Genomic DNA, 24,815 nt, shown 5'->3' on the forward strand with positions numbered 1-24,815 from the left:
CCACCTGATCCTCCCTGGATACTTGTCCTGTCAACTCGGCCCTTGGCCCCTGAACTTTCTGTTCCCTCCTGGTCTTGTGTTTTGTTTCTTGTTTTTATGTTTTCTCTCTGTTTCCCTCTATGGACCTGGCCCTCTGCCCCTCCCCCTTGTCCTCCACCGGTCCACCTCCCTCCTGGTCTCCTTGTTGTTGTTTTGTTTTAGTTTTTTGCACTTCCTGTCTCTGTTTGCTTCTATTACCTGGCCCTCCGTCCCTCCCCCTGGTCCCCTGGTTTCTAGTTTCTTGTTTCATGTTTTTTTTTTTTTTTGTTTCTGGACTGTTTTTATGGTTTTGACCTATTGCCTGTTTGGATACTCATTTTAGATAAAGATAAACCCAATAAACACACTGCATTTGGATCTTTCGTCTCCAATTAATGTTTATGCGTGAATGGAAGTGTCAGTGATTCAGAGATGTTGCTTCTAAAGACTTTTGATCAACTGTTAGCAATATCTATTGTGATAATGCTACTGCTGGAACTCTACTCCTGTTACGGTTCGGAGTATGGAGTATTGGGGGAAATTATCTACTGTCGGGAGTTTCTGATCTCCCTACGAACAGTGTCTGCCGGTATTATACCAGATATTCCGGTGGAGTTGCGCAGATTGCATGCACGGAGCAAACATCTTAAAAGAGGGAGAAGAGGAGGCCTGCATCGGAGACTTAAAAACCTCAGGCTCGCCGTAAGTTACCCCCACTCCCCACAATCCTGTTGTCAAACGTGCAGTCATTAAGACACAAGACAGACGAGCTGGAAGCTTGGATCAAGAGCAAACCCGGTATAAGAGACACTTGTCTTCTCGCTTTCTCGGAAACATGGCTAAGGGAGTTAGACCGGGACGAGGACCTGATTATGAGTGGGTTTGGTAGCCCAATTCGCCAGGACCGAGACCCGATGACAGCTGGGAAAAGTCGGGGAGGAGGAGTGTGCATCTACGTAAACAAAAGGTACTGTAACACTGTGGTAGTGAGAGAAAGAATATGCACTTCGGATATTGAATTGTTGACAGTGTCTCTCCGGCCGTTCTATTTACCTCGAGAGTTCCAACAACTATTTTATACTCTTGTCTACATTCATCCGCGAGCCAATGCTTCAATTGCAGCGCAAGTGATCGCTGATGTCACTCACAGACTGGACTCTATTTGCCCAGAGGCCCCCAAGTTTTTTATAGGTGATTTTAACCACTATACTTTAGACAAGACCTTAAGAACATATGAACATTATATAACTTGTTCTACAACGCAGAGGAACACCACTTTAGATCTATGTTATGGTTCAGTAAATGGAGCCTATAGATCTATGGCTATGCCACCATTTCATGCCTCCTACCACAACAGTATTTATTTGATGCCTGTGTATAAGCCCGAGTTCAGACGCCTTGAGCTTGAGGAAAAAAACATAAAACTTTGGACAGAAGACAGCATTTCCTCTCTACAGGGGTGTCTGGAATGTACTGATTGGACTTGTTTTTATGACACTTGTAATGATATTAATGAACTTACAGAAACAATGTCTGCCTATGTCAAATATTGTGTTGATATGATTATTCCATCTAAAAAAGTGACCATTTATCCTAATAACAAGCCTTGGGTAACGAAAGAATTGAAAAGTGTTATCAACAGGAAAAAAATTACATTCTATTTAGGAGACCTGGTAGAGAAAAAAGCTGTCTCAAGAGAAGTCAAAAATGAAATAAGGAAAGCAAAAAGCCAATACAAGAATAAAATTGAAAATCAATATAATAGTGGGGATTTAAAGGCAGCCTGGCAAGGCATTAAAACCATGGCAGCCATTAATCAGCCTGTGTGTAGAACAGGGCAACCAATAAAATTGAGTGGTATAGATGACGGTGATTTTCTGTAGGTTCGAAAGGTCCTTCTCAGATAGCCTAGACACACTGAGAGAGATGTGGAAGCCTCAGAGAGGGATACAAATACAATAGGAAAAAGTCACAACACTACTTAAAAGTATAAAAATAGGCAAGGCTCCAGGTCCTGACGCAACTTGTGGGCGTACACTCCATTATTGTGCTGAACAGCTTAGTGAGGCTTTTACAGTTATCTTTCAAAAATGTGCTGATAGTAGGGGTATACCTGAATTATGGAAAACATCAACAGTAATACCCATCCCAAAAACAAAATTTCCTAAAGACCTCAATGATTTTAGACCAATTGCATGAACTTCCCTGGTCATGAAATGTTTTGAAAAGATCTTGAAGGACACAATCATCCCCCTAACTGTAGACAAATTAGATCCTCTACAGTTTGCATATCAAGCGGGCACCGGTGTAGAGGCTGCAAAACTTTTTATTCTTGACAAGGTGTATAAACATCTTGAGAAACCTGCATTACATGTAAGAATTGTATTTGCTTACTTTAGTTCAGCTTTTAATAAAATGCAGCCTCACATTCTGATTGAACGATTAGCTTCATATTTTAAATTACCTGAGCAGATCCTATTACTCATCTTAAACTTTTTAACAAATAGAAGGCAGCAGGTCTGTATAAATGGAAATATTTCATCTGGTATTTTAATATCAAACACGGGCTCTCCTCAGGGCTGTGGGCTCTCTCCCCTTCTTTTCATATTATACACTGACAACTGCAGGTCATCTTGGGAGAACAGCTACTTAGTGAAGTTTTCAGATGACACAGCCCTGTTGTCCCTTTTACAGGGCAACCAACTTGATCATAGCAGTGCCCTTGAGGAGTTTGCTAGATGGTGCGATGACAGTTTCCTTGACTTAAATGTGTCAAAGACTAAAGAATTGATAATAGATTTTAGGAAGGTTAGTGACGAACCTAAACTGACTGGTTCAAACATACAAGTATTTGGGCACAGTATTTGACTCACATTTGAATTTCAGAGAGAACACTGATAGCATTATTAAGCAAGCAAATCAAAGAATATACCTACTGAGTGTCATGATTCTGCCTTCATGTCCTGACTTTTCTCTAGTCTTGAGGCAGGATCATGACAGACCCGTGTTTTGTGTACAAGCACATGGCCTTGTCTTTGGGCCATGTGCTTGTGTTGTCTCGTTCCCTTGCCCCGCCCTCCTTGTTATCCTAGTCTTGCTGTGATTGCCGTATCTGTGCCACCTGTTGTGTCTTAATTAGTTCCCCTATTTAGATCCCCTAGTGTGCTCTGTCTTTTGTCGGTTCATTGTTCCACACTGAGATTGTTCCTACTTGAGATTGTCTCCTTATATGTGTTTCCACTTGTCAGCCTTGTGAGAGAGTGTATCCTTGTCACCCCTTTGAGAAGTCTTTGTATATCCGTGAGTGTTTATTTGTAGGTAGTGTTCTAGTGTTTTGAGGCTTTGTTTATCGTGTCAACATAGTCCTGTTAAGTTATTTTGAATCTGCCCTAGTCCTTGTTTTCCCCCTCGTGGGTTTTGTTTTCCCCTTTTTGTGTTTAATAAACCCTTCGTGTTGTGATTCCTGTCTGCATTTGAGTTCCTCCTTGCCAAACCCTGACACCGAGGAAGTTGAACTCCTTTGGGGTTTGTAAAAAAAAAAAATCTGTTCATTCTATCAGGCATTCACTGAGAGTCTATTAACTTTTTCTTTCTTGGGTTGGTTTAATGGTTTAGCTGTGAAAGACAAAAAGAGTTTGAACGACATTGTTAAAGTATGATCGAAAATTACTGGTAAAAAAAAAAGTGGTCCAAATAGCAGATAGAATACTGTGCCAACCAGATCATGTGCTCAGGTATGGATTTGTATTCATGCAGTCAGGTCGGCGGTATTATGTGCCAATACGGAAAACGAATCGTTATGCAAACTTAATCCTTCCCTCTGATATAAGATTCTTGAATGAGAACTCATAACTACATAAATGGCTCTTGGATTCCACTGCTTTGTTCTGCCACTGGCAGGTGAATGTGTGTGTTTTGCTGTATGTGTGTGTTAGGGTGTGATCGTTGTATACATTTTTTAACTTTATAATCCTTATATTATTGTGTGCTAATAACCTTATTGGATGGGTTGGCTGTAGAACTGAATTGCCTCTTTGGGGACAAATACAGATATCTGAATCTCAATCCTGTGTCCTATTGTTACAGAAATTTGAACTGAGCTAAAACACTGAAAGTGAAAGTGAAAGTGACATGACATTCAGCCAAGTATGGTGACCCATACTCAGAATTTGTGCTCTGCATTTAACCCATCCGAAGTGCACACACACACACACACACACTGTGAACACACACCTGGAGCAGTGGGCAGCCATTTATGCTGCACCGCCCAGGGAGCAGTTGGGGGTTTGATGCCTTGCTTAAGGGCACCTAAGTCGTGATTTCCCAGGGAAGATGCATACACTTTCTCACTGCATGCATGAGTTCCATTCTCGTCTTCTGGCTCTCAAATATTTAAACTGGCAAGGATTTAATTAGTTCAGTTTAAACACAGATAGCAACCTTTTGTCTTTATTTTTATTTATTTTTCATAAGCATATCATAAGGTTTAAAGGCTTTTCTTGGCAAAAAAATATGAGTCAATTAGAGCTGCAGCTAACAATTATTTTGATAATCAGAATGCATATCCACTGACAGAAACATTAGACAAACTTTAAAATTTTTACCAAACCATATTACAGATGCCTTGTCAGATGTACTTTGAACTGCGGTACTTAATTTTTTTTTTACCGTGAACTGTTACACCCCTTGAAAACACACTAATCCTGAAGCTGCTGCTGATCATTTCAGTGGTTCAGAGTGAACGTCACCCCGCCGTACTGAACCACCTCCTCCTCCTACTTCTTCTTCTAGTTCCCTTTAGCTGTCTGCAGTTGGACCATGGCATATTCCACATTAGCATCCTGGAAAGATTCTGCGGAGAAACAATGACAAGACGAGACATTACAAGAGGTCAGCAACTCATTCTGGATAGCTGTTAGTCACTGTTATCAAATAAGCAATCCTGACCTCATATGTCATTCCCCCAGAAGAAATTCTGTTTACAACAGTGAGTGCAAGCTAGATTCAAGTTAATTATTTTGTTATGAATATGGATATTTTTCTTACAAAAATGCATCAATTCACCAAAGGAAGCCTTTGTTCAATTCCTGAGACACTTTTTTTTATGGATGGGCTATTTCACTTCTATTGGACTGAAGCAATGCAACACCTGCCGACTGCAATAATAGAGCTTTTGTTGGATCAAAGACATTTTTATATAACTCCAAATGGATTCTTCTGAAAGACAGACGTCATATACACCTAGGATGCCTCGGGGGTGAGTAAAGTGAAACCTAATTAATTTACATTTTGGGTTAAACTAACCCTTTAATGCACATTAAATGCATTCTTCTTTAAACATCAATACACTTTCTTATTCAGTATAAGTTACCCCTCTCCCCTGGGTCCTCGCCGCCACACCTCACACTCGCTTTGAGTGGACCTTGAACCCGGGTCTATGGCATGGGTGGTGGAAACACTAACAAGGAGGCTAAATGACTTCAGCCACTAGTGTCTGTCGCCAGTGGGTCTCTTGAGATCGGGGAGTGAGGTTTACCTGCACAAAACTACTTGCTGGCTTCCGTTACACTCACCCACCTAAACCTCACTCCCATCTGGGTCATGGCACCAATGTAACCACTCTTACTCGGGTCATCGCACTCGCGACGAGTGGGCCTCAAACCCAGGTCTCCAGCATGGGAGGTGGACGCACTAACAAGGATACTAAATGACTGCGTCTCTTGAGATTGGGGAGTGAGGTTTACCTGCACAGCACTACTCGCTGGCCTCTATTACATATTATCCATTGAAAGTTTTGTTTCAGCTCCTGCTCTATGAACTCAACTACAAGTTAAGTTTTCTACATAATATTTGACATAAAGTGTCATTTACAAGAGAAGTGTCACTTTATACTCGGGAAGGAGTGAGGAGACACAGGAGAATTCTTCAAGATATAGCATTTAATCATCAATGCACATATACAGGAACTAAAAGACATCTAAGCAATTTAACATTTAACCTTGACATTGAACAGCAGACCAAGAAAACTTCTGAAAGGGCGCCCTGGAGGCTGGTGCAGGACTGGGACAGGGTGGAGACATGGAGAGGATTTTTCAACAGGGAAATTTAGTTTATGACCCAAGACCAAAAGCGTTGATGATCTTTAAAGCTGCTTCTCTTTGTCGCCATCTCTGTTTGAAACATGAGATTGCAATTATTTTACTTTATGCGAGATGTGAATCGGCACGTCTTCTCAGTGTCACGATCGGTGTTACAGGAAACACAGAGAGATCCAAATGCAGATATGAGATTTTGTTAAAGGGTAATCCAAATGGTTAAACAGTCCAGGCAGGGTCAAAACCAGAATATCCAAACAACATAAACAAGACACGAACACAAGGCAAGGCAAAAGCTGACGGACATGAATTAACATTCAACAAGGACTCCGTAACACAGACTCAGACCGGGAAATAATTACACAGAAGGATAATGAGGGAACAGGAGACAGGTGGGGAACAATCAATTAACTTAAACAAGGAGGAAGGTCCCCCAGGGCGGAGCAGAAGACCACCACTGCCCTGTGGTTGAGGCCGGAGTCCCCCAGGGCGGAGCAGAAGACCAGCACTGCCGTGTGGTCAAGGCGGAAGCCCTCCAGGGCGGATCAGACCTCTGTGCGGCCGGACCAGCGGAACGACGAAGCTCTGGTAATCCTCTGGTGTTTTTACTGGACTCCAGAAGATCGGTGATGGCCTGACTCTGTTCGTGAAGATCATTGTTGACTTGACACAGTCCTTGACGATCACCAGTGACTTGACTTGACTCTGAAAGGTCAACGGTGAAAGGCCTTGTCTCTGGAAAGTCCATGGTACCTAGCCCTGACTCTGGAAGGTCAGCGGTGACTAGCCCTGACTCTAGAAGGTCAGCGGTGACTAGCCCTGACTCTGGAGAGTTCACTGGGACCTGACTCGACTCTGGAGGGTCAACTGGGACCTGACTCGACTCTGGAGGGTCAACTGGGACCTGACTCGACTCTGGAGTGTTCACTGGAACCTGACTCGACTCTGGAGGGTCAGCTGTGACTGTCATCCTGTGCAGCGGTGCTGGGCAAGCAGCCATCTTGGGCCATGACTCTGGACGGCCTGTAGAGACTTGAGGCGCCTCGGCTTCGGGCACCCCCTCGGCCTCCGCATCGGGCACCGCCTCGGTTACGGCATCGGGAACGGCATCGGGCACCGCCTCGGGAATGGCCTCGAACACCGCCTTGGGAACGGCCTCGGGCTTGGGCACCACCTCGGGATCGGGCAGCGCCTCGACCTCTGGAACAGTATCGGGGACTGGCTCGGTCTCCAGAACAGCATCGGGCACCGCCTCGGGAACGTCCTCCGGGCTTTGAGGAACGGTAGACGCCTGTCTCCTCCTCCTCCGCCCTCTATGATGGCGAGTCGGTGGCACCTTGACAGAAGACTCAGGCGTTGAGTCAGCCATCTTGTCTGGCAACACAGGCGTAGATTCGGCCATCTTGTGCAATGGTGCTGGGCTGGCGGCCATCTTGTGCTGTGGTTCTGAGTTGACACTCAGCGCAGATCAATCTAATGTTTTGAGGTGTATTCGTTGCTGTCAGTCACCGCACCAGTGTGGATATTTACAGTTTTTTTCAGAATTACAGATGTTTAGTCTTGGAAGTATGTCCAAAATAAAAGTTTCACCAGAAAATGTTATCTGAACAAATGACTTGTCTATCATGTGTATGTGACTTTTAAAATAAATTGCCAATGGTGCAAATTACTTTCAACTCCTTGCAAATTAGATCAAATGATGTCAAACTGTACAAATTATTGTTATATTTTGTTCTCAAATTGTTAACGTTAACAACATTGTGCAAAAACAACTTCTTTGAGTTTCTTACCTGTATTCTTCTTTTCTCTCCTCTTCTCATGGGAGATATCAGCGTATATGAGCTCTGTACCTCCAGCAGCAGCTGACGGGGGAAAAAAACTGACATCAGCAACAGACAAACTACAATCTCATATTTGAGTCATTTAAAGTATTGCCTTCAAAACTGTTCTCATAACAGATCATGCTGGTCAAACGTTTTTCACATATCAAACTTTCTGCACGTAATGCATTAAGAAAAAGGCAAAGAAAGAATACAGTAAGTGAGGTCATATATTCACCAATTTTTGATTTATTGGATCTCATTCATAAAACGCTTGTAAATATATGATTAAAATCTGAGCAATTTGCATATAGAAATTACCTTCCCATAAATTCACAAATGGTTCATTAAACCTGAATTCCAATCAATTTTAAACAAGGCAAGCATGTCTGCAATATTTAATTATTATAGTAAATATTGTTACTACAAATAACTCTGGGGGAAGTTGTGGCCTAGTGGTTAGAGAGGTTGACTCCTCCGGCTGTGAGTTCGAGTCTCGCTCTGGAAATACCAAGACTGAGGTGTCCTTGAGCAAGCCACAGAACCCCCAACTACTCCCCGGATGCCGCAACATAAATGAAGCCCACTGCTATGAGTGAGTGTTCACGGTTTGTGTGTTTTTATTGCTGTGTGTACTTTGGATGGGTTAAATGCACACTATACTAAATTATATGAAAATGTATAAATACATGCTCAAAACAATTCCTTGTATGTGTAAGAATACCTGGTAATAACGTGCTTTCTGATTCTGATTAAAATTCTGTGTCAAAAGAATACTATTTAAATGTTAATGAATACTATTTAAACTTCCATTTAAAACTTTTATGCATGTTTCACATTATAGGAGCTAGATTATATATATATATATATATATATATATATATATATATATATATATATATATATATATATATATATTATATGGAGTATATTAGTACGTTATGTGTATACAAATAATGTACTAATATGCTTTTAATATCCAAATCCATTCCAGGATTTTTAGGCTGCATTAATTAGGTAACCGGGAACACTTCCCATAACACCCGACACCCATAACACTACTTGCTACATCATTAGGAGAATGGCATCTACGCTAATATTAGTCTATTTCTCTCTTATTCCGAGGTCACCATAGCCACCAGATCCAGTCTGTATCCAGATCAGAGGGTCACTGCAGTCGCCCGGATCCAGTACGTATCCAGACCAGATGGTGGATCAGCACCTAGAAAGGACCTTTACTGCCCTGAAAGACAGCGGAGACCAGGACAACTAGAGCCCCAGATACAGATCCCCTGTAAAGACCTTGTCTCAGAGGACCACCAGGACAAGACCACAGGAAACAGATGATTCTTCTGCACAATCTGACTTTGCTGCAGCCTGGAATTGAACTACTGGTTTCGTCTGGTCAGAGGAGAACTGACCCCAACTGAGCCTGGTTTCTCCCAAGGTTTTTTTCTCCATTCTGTCACCGTTGGAGTTTTGGTTCCTTGCCGCTGTCGCCTCTGGCTTGCTTAGTTGGGGTCACTTCATCTACAGCGATATATCATTGACTTGATTGCAAATAAATGCGCAGACACTATTTAAACTGAACAGAGATGACATCACTGAATTCAACAACAATTGGAAAACACTCTTGAGCAGAAAATAAAACTGCTTAGCAATCCACAGTTTACCGCCCCATCTGAAGAGGTACAAACTGAACTCAAGCAACTTAGGACTCAATTAGATAGTATCAGTATTTTGTTTGATAGTATCAAACAAAAAAACACAGTTCTGTAAACAGCAACTCAAATATGATTAGTTTCACCTCAGCAATAAAGCAGGTAAGTATTTGGCAAACAATATGGTAAAAAAGTATTTGTTACAATACAAAAAAGACAAATCCCATCTATTCTGGACACTTCAGGCAAAACTACTCCTCAAGAAATCAATAACTCTTTTCGCCATTTCTACAGTTCTTCGTACATTAACGGCACCCAGGCTGTCGGCACTCCCTGACTCCCTGTTACGGCTTGTCACTCTTTATTTTTGGGATGGTGGCTGGGCAAAAAAAAAAAAAAAAATCTGCCTTTAACTATCATTTTGCGTTATTGACACACTGTTTTCCTAATGAATGTTGTTCAGTTGCTTTGACGAAATCTATTTTATTTAAAGCGCTATACCAACTAACAATGTGAAAATACAAATACCTTTGTGAATCATAACAGCTTTATTAACAATTGTCATGATGCTTGAGGAATAAGATTGTTTCAAAGCCTTTCTGCCTTTTTGCACCATTTTTAACCCCAGAAAGTTTGTCAAATCTCCACCAAAACTGTCTCAGATCATCTTCATCACATCTATAATGTTTCTCCTTGACTTTTTGTGTAACTGTCTTTGAAACTGTCTGTAAGAGACTGCAATGACCAAACAAATCTATGCATCATATATAACACATAAGATAGAAATAGTGCTACATTTTAACCTTCATCAGTTAGTATATGAACTAGAGATTTAACCACACTGACCTTGTGTTGACTTGAGCTGCTTCTTCTTGTAAATGTAACATAAAGTGATGAAAAGCAGAATCAGGACGAGAGCAAAGCAGCCCAAAGCAATCAGAGAGAATTTTAAAACTATGAAAGAAAAAAACACAAGGTCAAACTCCAAAACTGCTTTGAAAAGTTAATTCATACCAACTACAACAGCAACAAGAGTAGAACAGCTTTAGAAACTTCATGCAATTAATAGTAAAGTAAATTAGCTGAAGAAGAGCCAGTAGATCCCTCACTGCCACCATTATTATTAGGTGCAATTCTAATGTACATTATTTGTTGCCCTCTATTAAATCTATAAGTTGTCTTCAATTGAAAAAAAAGAAAAAAATGCTTATTGTGTATGTGTGTTCATCATTTCAATGAAAAACAAAGATTGTCACTTATTTTCCTTTTCTGAAGGTGCCACTAGGGATGCCAACTTCAGAAAAGGAAAATAAGTGACAATTGTTGTTTTTCATTGAAAAGAAAGAACATAATAATAATAATAATAATAATAATAATAATAATAATAATAATAATAATAATAATAATGGAACCTATAGATCGCTGTCATCATTATTATTAGGTTTCATTGTAATTTACATTATTTGTTGTAACTCAGCACTCACACATCTTTGAAAATATTTTCATGTAGGTGACATTCATACCAGCTGATGAGAAACTCGCACCATTTATTGATGTCTGCTTCGACGTAGAGGTCAAACTAGAGGTCACAGCTGCAGTAGTTGGTCCTGAAAAAAAAAAAAAAAAACATCAGTACAGAATCAGCTGCTTTATCTCTTAATAGTAATTAATGTAAAGATAATTAATCATTTTGAAGAATTAAGCAGCTGATTGAGAGAATCGGTTTGTCTGAATCTCATGAAAACTGTCAAAGACACGTCCACATCACATTTCAGTTCAAAACCATAATTAATAAGTAATATTTAACATGTTTCATTCAATGCTTTAAGGGGCGTTAAACCCCTTAGCATTTTGACTTTTATCCCTAAAATCTGATTTCTGACACATGAGGAAAAGCAAAAAATGAAAATAAAATGATAAATTCTCAACAAATTAATGAAAAAAAATCTATGTTAATCATAATATGTGTAAAGCAACTAAAATGATCATAAAATGTACCCGAGAGAAATGTATCAAAATAAAATCAGTAATAAGAATCAAGTAACCAAATATCATTGTAAATAACTGCAATTACTAAAAAAAACAACAACAAAACAATTACAGTAAAGCGAGTTTAGGGAGTATGAGTCTTTTTAATTGACATGAAAATAGCAATGCAAAATAAAATTAATGAATAGTGCTTATTTTCTTTCTGTAAATTATGATTACTTTTGATTTTGGGGTGAAATGTTTGTTTGTTGTTTATAATTTAGTGCCATGCCCGTGACTGAGACAGTGAGAAACAAGTGAAAAATAGTAAATTACTAAATAAATAAACTACGTATAAACAACAAATAAAAACTAAAACAAAAAAGTGAGACCATGAATCTGGTGCTAGAGTCCTAGAACAGTTAAACTCATCTCAATCCACCTAAATACACTTAAGAGATACTGTATTCTGTCATAAGGGGATTCTGGGTGAAATGTGACTTTGACAGCTTCTTGACAGGTTTTGTGAGATTCTGCATCATTTCTGTTGTCTAGCAAATACTTCATTCATGTATTAGAATCTCACCAGTAGGACAGACTAGTCTAATGGTCTTCTGTGTGTGACTGACGTGGTTCTTCACGCTGCAGCTGATGTCTCCATCAGTTCTCTCATCCAGATCAATGCTGCTGTTTCCATCCATCAGTGGACCTCCATTCAGAGTCCAGTTGTAGAGGAGCTGATCCCCCTTAGAGGAGCAGAACACCCTCATCACCCCACTGGAGGAGCAGATGATTGACACTTCCACTGAGCCAATAGGAGCTGGAGGGAGGGACACATGACAGTCACATGACAAACACAGGAGAATCTTAATCTTCCACACTACTCAAACTATTACTGGAGTCTGTAGTGTGTTTACTGTGTGCTACAGGAATAAAAACCTTCTTTAAATCTTTAAGATCTTTAAAGAACATGAGACTGGAATGAGTCTGGTGAGAGAGTTTCTGTACCTTCAACAATCACTTGAAGATCTCTAGATGTTTCTGTGCCGTCTGATTCAGTGAGTGTTAATGTGTAATTCCCAGAATCTGATCTGTTCACACGATTTATTAACACAGTCCCATTAATGACTTTCACTTCAGAACTGTTATTATAAAGATCACATTCCTTTATCCTGCCTTGTTTTACTCTACACATTGGATCATATTGTGTGTTGTTAATTCTCTTTTGTATCTTCAGCTCATCTTTAGTAGTGTTCCGGTCCATCAGCAGATTCAGTTTGTCTCCCAGAGCTGCGTAACAGGGATCTGTTTGATTAAAACTGCAGTTTATCTCCAGGCCTGAAGAACAAAACACACACACACACACAGGTCAAAACTAAAAAAAAAGCCTAATGTAACACCAATGTGCAGATGGTATTCAACCATCTGTTCCATATTAATGAATCCTGACTCTCTAACACATTCTGCACTCAAAGACCAGAACGTGAGTTAAAGAAAAAACAAGGACCTTCATTTTACAACATCTTCCAACATAACTCACCACCCGGGCGCCGCCATGGCAGCAACATCCTGGCGAGAATTATAACGCCTTGGAGACTATCCAGAGATACAAGATCGAACTTCAAAGGAAAGACAAACCCCCGCCCTTTTCACTCACGGCGCGATCACACGTTCCACAGAACAGACACACACACATTCACAAACAGGGATGAGCATTTTTGGCTAGCCCATGGACCTTTTTCAATAAAACTACCTCTAAATGTATTTTAATGTCTCCCTTTTTGTGCTCAAATGTATGTATGTGGCATAGTGGAATATATAAATGTTACTGTGTGTTTAATCAAACTTTATATGCATGTAGTTAGGAACAACCCTGTATATCTGTATACTTGATTTGCAAAATCATAGTTTTTGGTGTCTGTATAATCGTAAAAACATGACTGTAACGAATCTTGACAGCAAATTACAAAAAGATGCATTGTTTCAGAGGAACAATCTTGCTTAGGAAAAATGTTTCATTTTGTCATCGTCATAAATTCAGCAAACAAAGAAGATTTTTCACACCTCAGTTTCTTACACTTCATTGGTTCATACGAAAAGATAGGTGTAAACCTACTGTTACATAAAAACAAAGGGAAAACCGTGTTCTTGGCATTTCGCCAGAGAAAGAGGGGGTCTCCAGCTTCACAACCGGACTTCAAGAAGTTCTCCGTTTGTTCTTCTTTACTTTTCGTAAATTGCTGTTTAAGGTTGTCTATGCTATTCCATGTTTGTGAAATTATTCAATGACTTGGGGTCTCTTGCAAAGTTAACTGTTTGAAAATTGTCACGCTGAGATTGGTCTTCACTTTCACTTTCTCTCTCTCTCCCTCTCTCTCTCTCTCTCTCATTTCTCTCCCTCTCTATCTCATTACAATTCTTGTTCGTTTATCTTGTTTAAATTGTACTTTCGTTTTGCTTTAAACTCATTTTTTCCTGATCAGAAGTTGTTATAGCACAATTTCATCTCTATCTCATTACAATTCTTGTTCGTTTATCTTGTTTAAATTGTACTTTCGTTTTGCTTTAAACTCATTTTTTCCTGATCAGAAGATTAATATTTCTTGGAGTTTGTAAGAAGGGTATTTTTATTGAATTTTGATAAGGAAGTCTAGCTTCCAGTTCGCGGGACAAACAGATTGTCTAGATTAACTAATTCCAGTAAAGGTTACCTTTAAATGATTAAATATTCCCTCTTTGGGTAATTTAATATTTGTAAGCAATAAGCACGTTATATTCATAGACACATGAATATTCACTTCATTTGAGTTAATTATTCCACAGAAAGTGATTGTTGCTACACTAATGTTAGTGTAATCTATCAGCACATTTAGCCAAGTAGCCTACCAGATATGAGTGTTCAAAATATTGACCCTTACGACTGTTTTGTGCTCCAGGATCACATATACAACAGTTTCCCTAAATCTACATTATATTTCTTAGCAAAGAAGTGATAACTTTCACTCGTAAACTTGACAGCTGTTGTCCATGCTGGCAAATATTAATGGCCTATTGATTAGTATTATATAAATACATTTAATAGGATTGTCTTTCAAAACCCTAGGGTCTACCATGTGCATAGTAAAGCGATCATTGACTATCATTTTGTGCGGGAATTGTGTGAACACAGATATTGGATACCAGTCGTGTCTGAAGTGAATGTGAACAGACGATCTGGGAATTAAATAAAGCTCTGTAAAAACTAAACCATTTTGCAACACTGTGTTGAGAGTGTGTTTCATTAGTTAATCAAAAGTACTACACATACTTTAGACACACCTGTGGTTTTCACACCAATTTAAACACTTCTGAAATGCAGGAAATATGTCATGCAAGTAGGCAATAGGTAAAGTGCAAAGACTGCAGGCATTGTGACTGACCCTATATAAATGTATATATGGTTAAAACGGAGACAGGATGCATGCAAGTCTCTGTTAAAGACACAATTGTGATGAACTTGTTTGTCCCAAACCTCATCTATTATTCTGATACACACTCTAAATAATGTAGATAGTTTTTCATCACAAAATGTGCACATACTTTTAGGGAGTGGTATAAGTAGCTGAATTTACAATTAGTCATTTAGCAGATGCTTTTATCCGAAGCGTCTTACAAATGAGAACAGTGGAAGCAAGCAAAACCAACAAAAGAGCAATAATATGTAAGTGCAATAACAAGTCTCTGTTAGCTTAATGCAGTTCCCGTCGCAATTAAATCATATAATAAATAAAAAATAAAAAAATAAATAGAACAGGAAAAGAATAGAGCAAGCTAGTGTCAGAGGTCTTAATTGGAATCTTTATTATTGAATTTGGATGCAGCATCTTTGAGAAGTGTGGATTGCTTTACATCCGCATTCATTGCGGATGTAAAGCAATCCACACTTCTCCGCAACAAATGCACATGTACAGCTATTCACTGAAACTATACTAAAAAGACTAAATAAAGAAACTATAATTTAGATTTTCTTAAACAGTCTCTCTTCTACTGTGAAGTTAACACTGAAATAATCTAATAATCCACTGACACACACTCAGTCAAGAAGATCTCTTGCTAGATCATTGCATACTCTTAATGTAATATTACATTCATCAGAGATTGATCTGATTGATTCAGCATGATCAGATGAGTTTGATGTGAAAGTGACTCACATGCAGCAGTTTGCAGCAGCAGCATCAGTCCAAAGATCAGCATCATTTCTCTAAAGTCCAGTCTCCAGAAGAGAAGAGCTCAATCCCAGCAGAAGAGTGTCAGATCGAGTCCCACACAGCGTCTTCACTGACAGACAGACAGCAGCTCTACTGACACACCAGGAAACTACACCGCTTTAACAAAGAAAAAACAGGAAGCTTTTCAGAGAGGATCAACAGTTCCTTCTTAAATACACACAAATAAAGTCTGAAACTAGGAAAAAGATATAAGAAAAAGAATCACTTTGTTTATCAAGATTTGGCAAGATATAATACTAAGACAAATAGAATACTACATTTTTAAAATAATAATAAGGAGAAGTTTCGATACTTCTGTCTCAGTGAGGGGACAGAAGGTGAAGGGGCAGTTGTAGCAGTGGATGTGGTTGGTTTGATTTCCTTTGTGTGTGGAGCCGAGATCTCACTGCTAATGGTTTAGTCTGTGAAGAATGCAGCAAATTCATCAGCTGTTAAAGTGGAGGTGGAGGGGGACAGAGGAGTGAATTGCATGTTTTGAAGAGATTTCGTGTATCTGAAGAGCTTAAAAGATTAAAAGTGAAGACTGATACATACTCAGGTCTGACGAATATTTTGATTTGTGCTATTTTCTCTCTTCTGCCCTGAGTTTGGACCAATGCTCATGAAGAACAAGAGATAGCCAGGGATTAGAAGGCGTAGCACATGCTGGCCTGGAAGAGAGAGGACATCTAGACAAGTGGTTAAAGTGGAACATAAAGTGTCAGTTGCTCCATTCACATCCAGAGATGAGAAATTGGTGAGGGAAGAAAGGACGACACTACAGGAGAAAGATGGGAGATTGAAAGGGAGCGAAGGTTTTAGAGGGGTTGGTGGCACACAATTAGCAGGATGTAGGATGAATGTTATAAAGGCAAGGCAATGCAAATGTATTTATATAGCACATTTCGTACACAATGGTAATTCAAAGTGCTTTATATAAAAGAAAGTAAAATAATAATTAAGAAAAATAATAACAAGAATAAAACAAGCAATTTTAAATTTTACTTATTTAAAATGAATTTAAAACAGTTAGAAAATTATTTTACATATTTTTTTTATTTTTTTTTTAAATATAGTGCAATCAGTTCGGCATTGCACAGTGCTCATTCAATAAATGCACAGCTAAACAGATGAGTTTTGAGTCTATATTTAAATGTGACTAGTGTTTTAGCACATCTGATCTCTTCTGGAAGCTGATTCCAGCTGCGGGCAGCATAGTGACTAAAGGAGGACTCCCCTTGTTTTGTGGGAACCCCTTGGTATTTCTAACTGACTCGATCCTAGTGATCTGAGTGCTCTGTTTGGCTTAAATTCAGTGTGCATATCTATTTCGGTCCTAGATCATTTAGTGACTTATATACGAGTAAAAATACTTTAAAATCAATCCTAAATTTAACTGGAAGCCAGTGTAAGGACCTGAGGACTGGTGTGATATGCTCAGATTTTCTGGTTCTAGTCAGAATCCTGGCAGCAGTGTTCTGGATGAGCTGCAGCTGTCTAATGGTCTTTTTGGGAAGGCCAGTGAGGAGCCCATTACAATAGTCCACCCTGCTGGTGATAAAGGAATGAACAAGTTTCTCCAAGTCTTGGCTGGAAACAAAACATCTAATTCTTGCAATGTTTTTTAAATGATAGTATGCTGATTTTGTTACTGCTTTGACATGACTACTGAAACTAAGGTCTGTCTCCAGCAGTGTTGGGTATAGTTACTTTGGAAAGTAGTTAGTTAGGTTACTACGTTACCATCAATTAAAAGTAATCAGTTATGATACAGCGTTACCTATTCATAAAAGTAACGCGTTAGAGTACTCATGCGTTACCAAAAATTAAAAGCAGTTCGCAGCGGCTCACACATGACAGACACAGCCCCTGGCCCCTTTAAATGCACCTAAAAGTCGTGACTCCCGACAATGAATAACGTCAGTCATCCGACTAAATTAACACTGCAGGATAACAATAACAGGAAAGACAGTCAGCAATAGGCTATTCCACATGGCGTTTTATTTATTTATTATCACAGAACATATTATTAATCAAAATTTGCACGGTCGCACCTACCCAGCCCGGGTAGCCTAGGCTACTGTATATTATGAGCACCACAAGATAACTCCTGATTTTTCTTTAACTTGAAATAATGCAGTTATCAAAGTACAAGTATGCTTACTTGTAAACACAACCTTAAACAGGCTTGCAGATTTAAATCCATTTAGAAATGATGAACAACCAGCCAGCCAACGATCTAACAGAAATTAACAGCTGCCTGTCAAACAAAAATTATAACAAACCGACCGAATTAAATCCTTCACTGCCACACAGGCAAATGACAAATCGCTTAATAGCCGAACTAATTATTATTAAAGTGTCACTCACAGAGTGTGCATTTTACCGTTATGTTCTTTTCTTTTTCATTGACAAATTGAAAATAATGTGCGTACTTCCATAAACCAAACGCTGTCCTCTCTGCCATCTTGCCGGGAGTTCGAAAAAAAACCACACACACACAGGGTCAGGCGCAGGGCACAGACGTATCACAGCCATTGACTTTACGATCACAGAGCTTCGGCTCCGCTGATACATCCGCAGGTGGCACAGTAGACCTAGGCCTACTGTCTGACAAAAAGCAGGCTGCAGTCGGGATTTTCCTTTCCTTAAAATAACGGATTACTTTTTTAAAAAAATAACAAAGTTACTGATTACTTCCGCACGAAACTAACGCGTTAAGTTACACATTTCAGGAAAAAAGTAATTAGAGTACTCTAACGCGTTACTTGGTAACGCGTTACCCACAACACTGGTCTCCAGAATCACACCAAGTTTCCTGACTTGATTTTTAGTTGTTTGACCCCTAGAGTCAAGGTATGTGTTCATCTTGAGAACTTCATCTTTGTTTCCAAATGCAATGACTTCAGTTTTTTCCTTATTTAACTGAAGATAGTTCTTGCACATCCAACTATTAATTTCATCAATGCATTGGCAGAGGGGGTCAATGGGGCTGTAGTCATTTGGAGATAAGGCTAGGTAAATCTGGGTATCATCAGCATAGCTGTGATAGGCAATTTGGTTCTTTCTCATTATTTGACTTAGTGGGAGCATATACAGGCTAAACAAGAGCGGTGCTAGAATTGAGCCTTGTGGGACTCCGCATGTCATGGACGTCCACTTAGACTTATGCTCTCCTAGACTCACATAATAACCTCTCCCTTCTAAGTATGACCTGAACCATTTGAGTACCATCCCAGAAAGCCCGACCCAGTTTTCCAGTCTCTCTAGTAGTATGTTATGATCGACAGTGTCAAACGCAGCACTGAGATCTAGCAATACCAGCACCGATATTTTGAGTCACAATTTAAGCGAATATCATTTATTATCTTAATGAGTGCTGTCTCTGTGCTGTAATGTGGTCGAAAACCAGATTGAAAATTGTCCAGGTATCCATTTGAGTTTAAGTATTTGTTCAGCTGATTAAAAACTACCTTTTCTATGATTTTTCCTATAAAAGGAAGATTAGATATTGGTCTAAAATTGCTTAAAATGGTGTTATCATGATTGCTCTTTTTAAGGAGTGGCTTAACAACTGCTTTTTTTAGGGAGTTTGGAAATGTCCCAGAAAGAAGTGAGGCATTCACCACTGAGATCTGCTTCTAAGCATTTAAGCACACTTTTGAAAAAAAGATGTGGGAAGTGTGTCAAGACAACAGGTTGACGATTTTAGGTGCTGAACTATGTCTTACAGAATGTTGCTATCAATTGCTTCAAAAATAGACATAGTATCTTTTTGATATTGTGGCCGAATCTGTCTGACCTCTGCATTACTTGAGGATGTGCTAATCGCCTTCCTGATATTGATGATCTTCTCAGAAAAAAAGGAAACAAACTCATTGCATTTGCTGTCTGATTTGAAAATGTGAAAATTTACGAGCGTGAATCTTTCGTGATTCGTGATCCCGCTCCGAACTCCCGAACTGATTCAAATGATTTGCGATCCCCAAACTGACTCAAATGATTCGCGAACCCGCATTGAACTCCCGAACTGACTCAAATGATTCGCGAACCTGCTATGAACTCCCGAACTGGTTCAAATGATTCGCGAACCCACTTTGAACTCCCGAACTGATTCAAATGATTTGCGATCCCCAAACTGACTCAAATGATTCGCGAACCCGCATTGAACTCCCGAACTGACTCAAATGATTCGCGAACCTGCTACGAACTCCCGAACTGGTTCAAATGATTCGCGAACCCGCTCTGAACTCCCGAACTGATTCAAATGAATGGCGATCCCCAAACTGACTCAGATGATTCGCGAACCCCATAACTGACTCAAATGATTCGCGATCCCGCTCCGAACTCCCAAACTGACTCAAATGATTCGCGATCCCCATAACTGACTCAAATGATTCGCGATCCCGCTACAAACTCCCGAACTGATTCAAATGATTCGCGAACCCGCTTTGAACTCCCGAACTGACGCAAATGATTCGCGATCCCGCTCCGAACTCCTGAACTATAATGCACAATTGAATTAAATGTTTGATATTTATTAAAATAATCTGTAAATCATATGTAAATTATGCTACCTTTTCACATGGGCTCAAACGCAAATTAGAAGCTCAATAGCATTTGAGGACAAAGGCTTGCAGTCATAAAACAATTGTAATGTGTTCATTTAGGTGTCAGCTACAATGCACATCTTATGCATTTTTTATATTTATTAAAATAAAGTATAAATCATTTAGAAAAAAATGTTTATCACTTTCAGGCACATTCCTGTGAAAGTTTTTTTTTTTTTAATGTTACGTTCCACCCAGTCTAGGATAGGGGAAAGCAACATTAAAGGAAAAAAAAAGTAAACAACATAACTGTGATACAACAATTTATTTGATGTAACACAAACAAGGAAGTATTAAGTCTTCAGGAGTGGATGAAAATCCCAAAGAAAATACAATAAAAAAAAAATGCCTCTAACTATTGCGACCAAGTCTACACTTACCTTACAGAAATAAAAAGTAAATAAACAACAATATAATTCCCTTACTCCCTCTCTAGTTTTAAACAGGAGAAAATGATTCAAAAATAATAAAAAGAGGGCACCCACTCCCTAGAACTTCCCGTTTTTGGATGTATATATTGAAATTAGAAGACACGTTTCCACAATTGGTATCAAAATAAATACAGAAAGAAATGAGTGTCTATATCAATGTAACAACCACGACATCTAGTGGTTGGGAAGACATGTATACAAAATAAACTTAATCTGTAGAACGTAACACCCCCACCCTTAAATTACAAACCAGAGGTTTGTATATAATACAAGACAGTATACCCCTAAATTTCACCATCATAAACACGTGACAGAGCATCAGCAACAACATTTTCAACTCCTTTCTTATAATGAATGTCTAGATTGAACTCCTGTACCATGAGCGACCACCTCATCAAACGCTGGTTTGAGTTGGACATTCGTGACAAAAAAAAACAAGGGATTGTGGTCCGTATACACCCTAATGGGATTACAGCTTCCACCAACATATACTTCAAAATGCTGAAGTGCCAGCAACAGAGATAGTGCTTCTTTCTCTATAGTACTATACTTTCTTTGACTCTTCATAAACTTTTTAGAGAAGTAAGCTACAGGGTGTTCAATACCAGAGTCATCATCCTGCAGCAATACAGCTCCAGCTCCACAGGCACTGGCATCCACTTGCAACTTGAAAGGAAGTGAAAAGGTAGGAGCAGACAGCACTGGAGAATTACAAAGGAGTATCTTTGCAGAATTAAAGGCCTGTTCACATTCAGGTCCCCACAAATTTTCTGGCCGTACTTAGCAGATCTGTTAGTGGGGATACCACCACTGAAAAATTCCTACAGAATCCACGGTAATATCCAGTCATCCCCAGAAAACGTCGGAGCTCTCTCTTGTTGGTTGGGGTGGGAAAATCAACAATGGCATTCACTTTGGCATCAACTGGCTTAACTTGCCCTTGTCCAATCACTTTACCAAGATAAGTGACCATAGCTTTAGCAAATTCACACTTCGCCAAGTTTAAGGTCAATGATGCTTCAGCTAACCTCTTGAAAACTAATTCCAAGTTATTTACGTGATCCTCCCAAGACATTGAGTAGATAACCAAGTCGTCCAGATATACCTCACAATTGGGCACCCCTGACAAAACTCTCTGCATGAGCCGTTGGAAAGTTGCTGGGGCATTTCTCATCCCGAATGCCATAATGGAATATTGCAGGAAGTTATCAGGTGTGACAAATGCAGAGATCTCAGAGGCCCGTGGGGTCAAGGGTACCTGCCAATACCCCTTTAGGAGATCAAGCTTGGTAATGTAACGAGCAGAGCCTACTCGATCTACACAATCCTCCATACGTGGCAGGGGGAAGGAATCTGGTTTTGTTATATTATTAACCCTACGGTAGTCAGTAAGTCAAAATCTTACAGTTGAGTCAGGTTTTGGAACTAAAATACAGGGTGAACTCCATGGGCTTTGACTGGGAAAGGCCAAACCATGATTTAACAAATATTCTACTTCCTTTCTCATTAATTCACGCTTCATTGGGTTGAGCCGATATGGGTGTTGCTTGATTGGCCTACACTCGCCCACATCGATATCGTGTTTCAACACTGTAGTCTTTGGCACATCAGAAAATAAAGTAGAATACTTGTGGACCAGATTTACAATGTCCTCACATTGTTCTTTAGGAAGATACCAGAGATATGATTTCAAATCACTCAAAATGGAGGAATTATTTAAGCGCATTGTCAGGCCATGAACATCACTATTGGCCAAGCCATCATTTACAGGATTATATACCACTTGCCTGACACTAGTGGACAAAACCGATACAGGTTTTGGTATTGACTCTGGAGATACCGACCTGGTCACGTAGGCTTTCAACATATTTATGTGACACAACCGGGTTTTTCTCTTACGGTCTGGGGTACTAATCACATAGTCTGTGTCACCAAGCTTTCTCTCAACAACATAGGGGCCCGAAAATTTGGCTTGCAAAGCTGAGCCAGGAAAAAAACTGCAAATTAACCATGGTTTTGTTACTTCAAATAATAATTTACAAAGTATTAATATACTGTAATATTTTGTTGTTGTTGTTGTTGTTGCTATAAAACAGACCTAAGCCATCAATAGCCTTTAAACGGCTTAAAATGCATTATATAAAAAAATGAGGCAATAATGATTGGTTAATAATAACACTGTTACAATACATAATGTAGGCAAATACAAAATAAAAAAAAATTAAGTACATGTTATTACAAATGCCATGTAATTGCTACTGTTACACTTACAGGACGATCAAATCCTTGTTTAGGCTACTGACCAAACATTTATTTCAAATATTCACTAAATCTTTCATTTTTGGCCACCATCATCATATTTGAGGAAGGGGGGCACAACAATACAGTCCTGCTTAGGGCACCCATTTAGCCAGCAGCGGCCCTGAAGGTGTTGTTATACACATCTCTGGGAATGTGTGCTCTACTACACACACACACACACACACACACGTATTGTATACACAGACAGAAACGACAATGTCTTTACGACAACCTGTCAAAATAAAATCTCGGTATAACTTGAAGAAATTCAAACAGAAATATTGCACAGTAGAGTATGTTATATGTCAAGCAAACTTGATATGCGATACTTCCTATTAGCTAATAATAACAGTTAATTAAAAAACACAGAAACTCTGGTTACAACCCACCAAAATAAAAGTTTGGTCTAACTCAAAGAAATGATGTAAGAAATTGCTTAGTAAAATATACTTAAAAGATCTACTAAAACATTATTTTAAAGGAATATCACACAAGTTTTCATAGATAGAGTTTTAATTTAAACTTGCCAAAACAATAACACCATATTATTCAAGAACATTTTCTAAAAGTACATTTGTATTTGTGTTCATAATGTTTATTTATTTATTATTATTGTCAGCTAATAAAACCTATGCTTCAGGGATCATATTCATATAACATCTAAGGCTAAATGTAGTCTTGACTGGTTGAGTTAGATGATGATTAACACTAAACTGTAGAAAATCAGTTGAGTCTCCCCAGGTGGAAATGTCATTAGCTGTTAAAATCTTGTGTTTCTTATAATAAATTGACATATTGATAACACTGAACCTTCTATAATGACATGTGGATGCATACTGTATGCATTAGTGAGTGTGGTGGTGCTTATGGGGTATGGTCACTTATTCCTTACATTAACTGTTTCAAATGCAAGACATTGATTGCATGAGATTAAGTTTGTAAATGATAGCCTGTGTCCTTTTGTAGTGTGCACATATATTTATCATCAATCTGTGATAACTGTGACTAAATTCAGTATATACGTCTGCCATTTGTTGCCACCCCTCAAAAATTCCTGCTCCCTTCTCGCCACCCCATCAATATTTTTCTAGATCAGCCTCTGTTCAAGGGCGCCTAAGTTGTGGCATTTCCGGCTCAAGATTCAAACCCACAACCCTAGGGTTAGGAGTCAAACTCTTTAACCACTAGGCCACGATTTCCTCCTAGTGGTACTTACTGCAGCGTGACAGATCCGCTCTAATGTGATCATCAGTAATCATTATTCCTCAGACCTGTGATTCATGAGAAAGATGAGGAAGCGCGACTGACATCAAAGTATTACTACAGAAATGATGTAATTCTATAAAATAATGCAAGTCTCATAATGTTACACATTTCTTTGATTTTAGCGCCTTCTGCAGGGGGAAACATGAGTTACAGTTATTATTCATTATTCAAGTTTTATATACTGAATGTTTTTTTATTGTGTTTTTTTTTTTTTTTTTTTTTTTTACTTAAAATGTTAATTGACTGTAAAAATTTTAATATAATAAACATTCAATAGGTTTGTGACTGCTGACTGAAATTATAGTGTCATTTCAAAGCATTATGTTTCCATAACTGACTCCATTTGTAAAAAAAAAAAAATGAAAAAAAAAGTTTATAAACAGTCAGAAATCACCGGA

The 24,815-nt window shown here is 38.9% G+C and overlaps 2 protein-coding genes across 32 annotated transcripts in view; both read right to left on the reverse strand.

Moving 5' to 3' along the window:
* Positions 1–15,913, reverse strand: part of LOC128027396 (uncharacterized) — a 40,063-nt gene extending 24,150 nt beyond the window's left edge. Inside the window, exons 1-3 of the mRNA XM_052614998.1 lie at positions 15,753–15,913; positions 12,571–12,900; positions 12,149–12,382 (exon numbers count right to left, since the gene is read on the reverse strand). Coding sequence (XP_052470958.1) covers positions 12,149–12,382; positions 12,571–12,900; positions 15,753–15,798 — 610 coding nt within the window. The 5' untranslated portion in view covers positions 15,799–15,913. The remainder of the gene's footprint in view (positions 1–12,148; positions 12,383–12,570; positions 12,901–15,752) is intronic.
* The window catches only part of LOC128027392 (uncharacterized), a 222,583-nt gene that overhangs the window by 106,982 nt on the left and 90,786 nt on the right, over positions 1–24,815 (reverse strand). The gene's annotated exons all lie outside the window — the stretch shown is intronic.

Source organism: Carassius gibelio, chromosome A14 (assembly GCF_023724105.1).
Source record: "Carassius gibelio isolate Cgi1373 ecotype wild population from Czech Republic chromosome A14, carGib1.2-hapl.c, whole genome shotgun sequence".
Classification (NCBI taxonomy): domain Eukaryota; kingdom Metazoa; phylum Chordata; class Actinopteri; order Cypriniformes; family Cyprinidae; genus Carassius; species Carassius gibelio.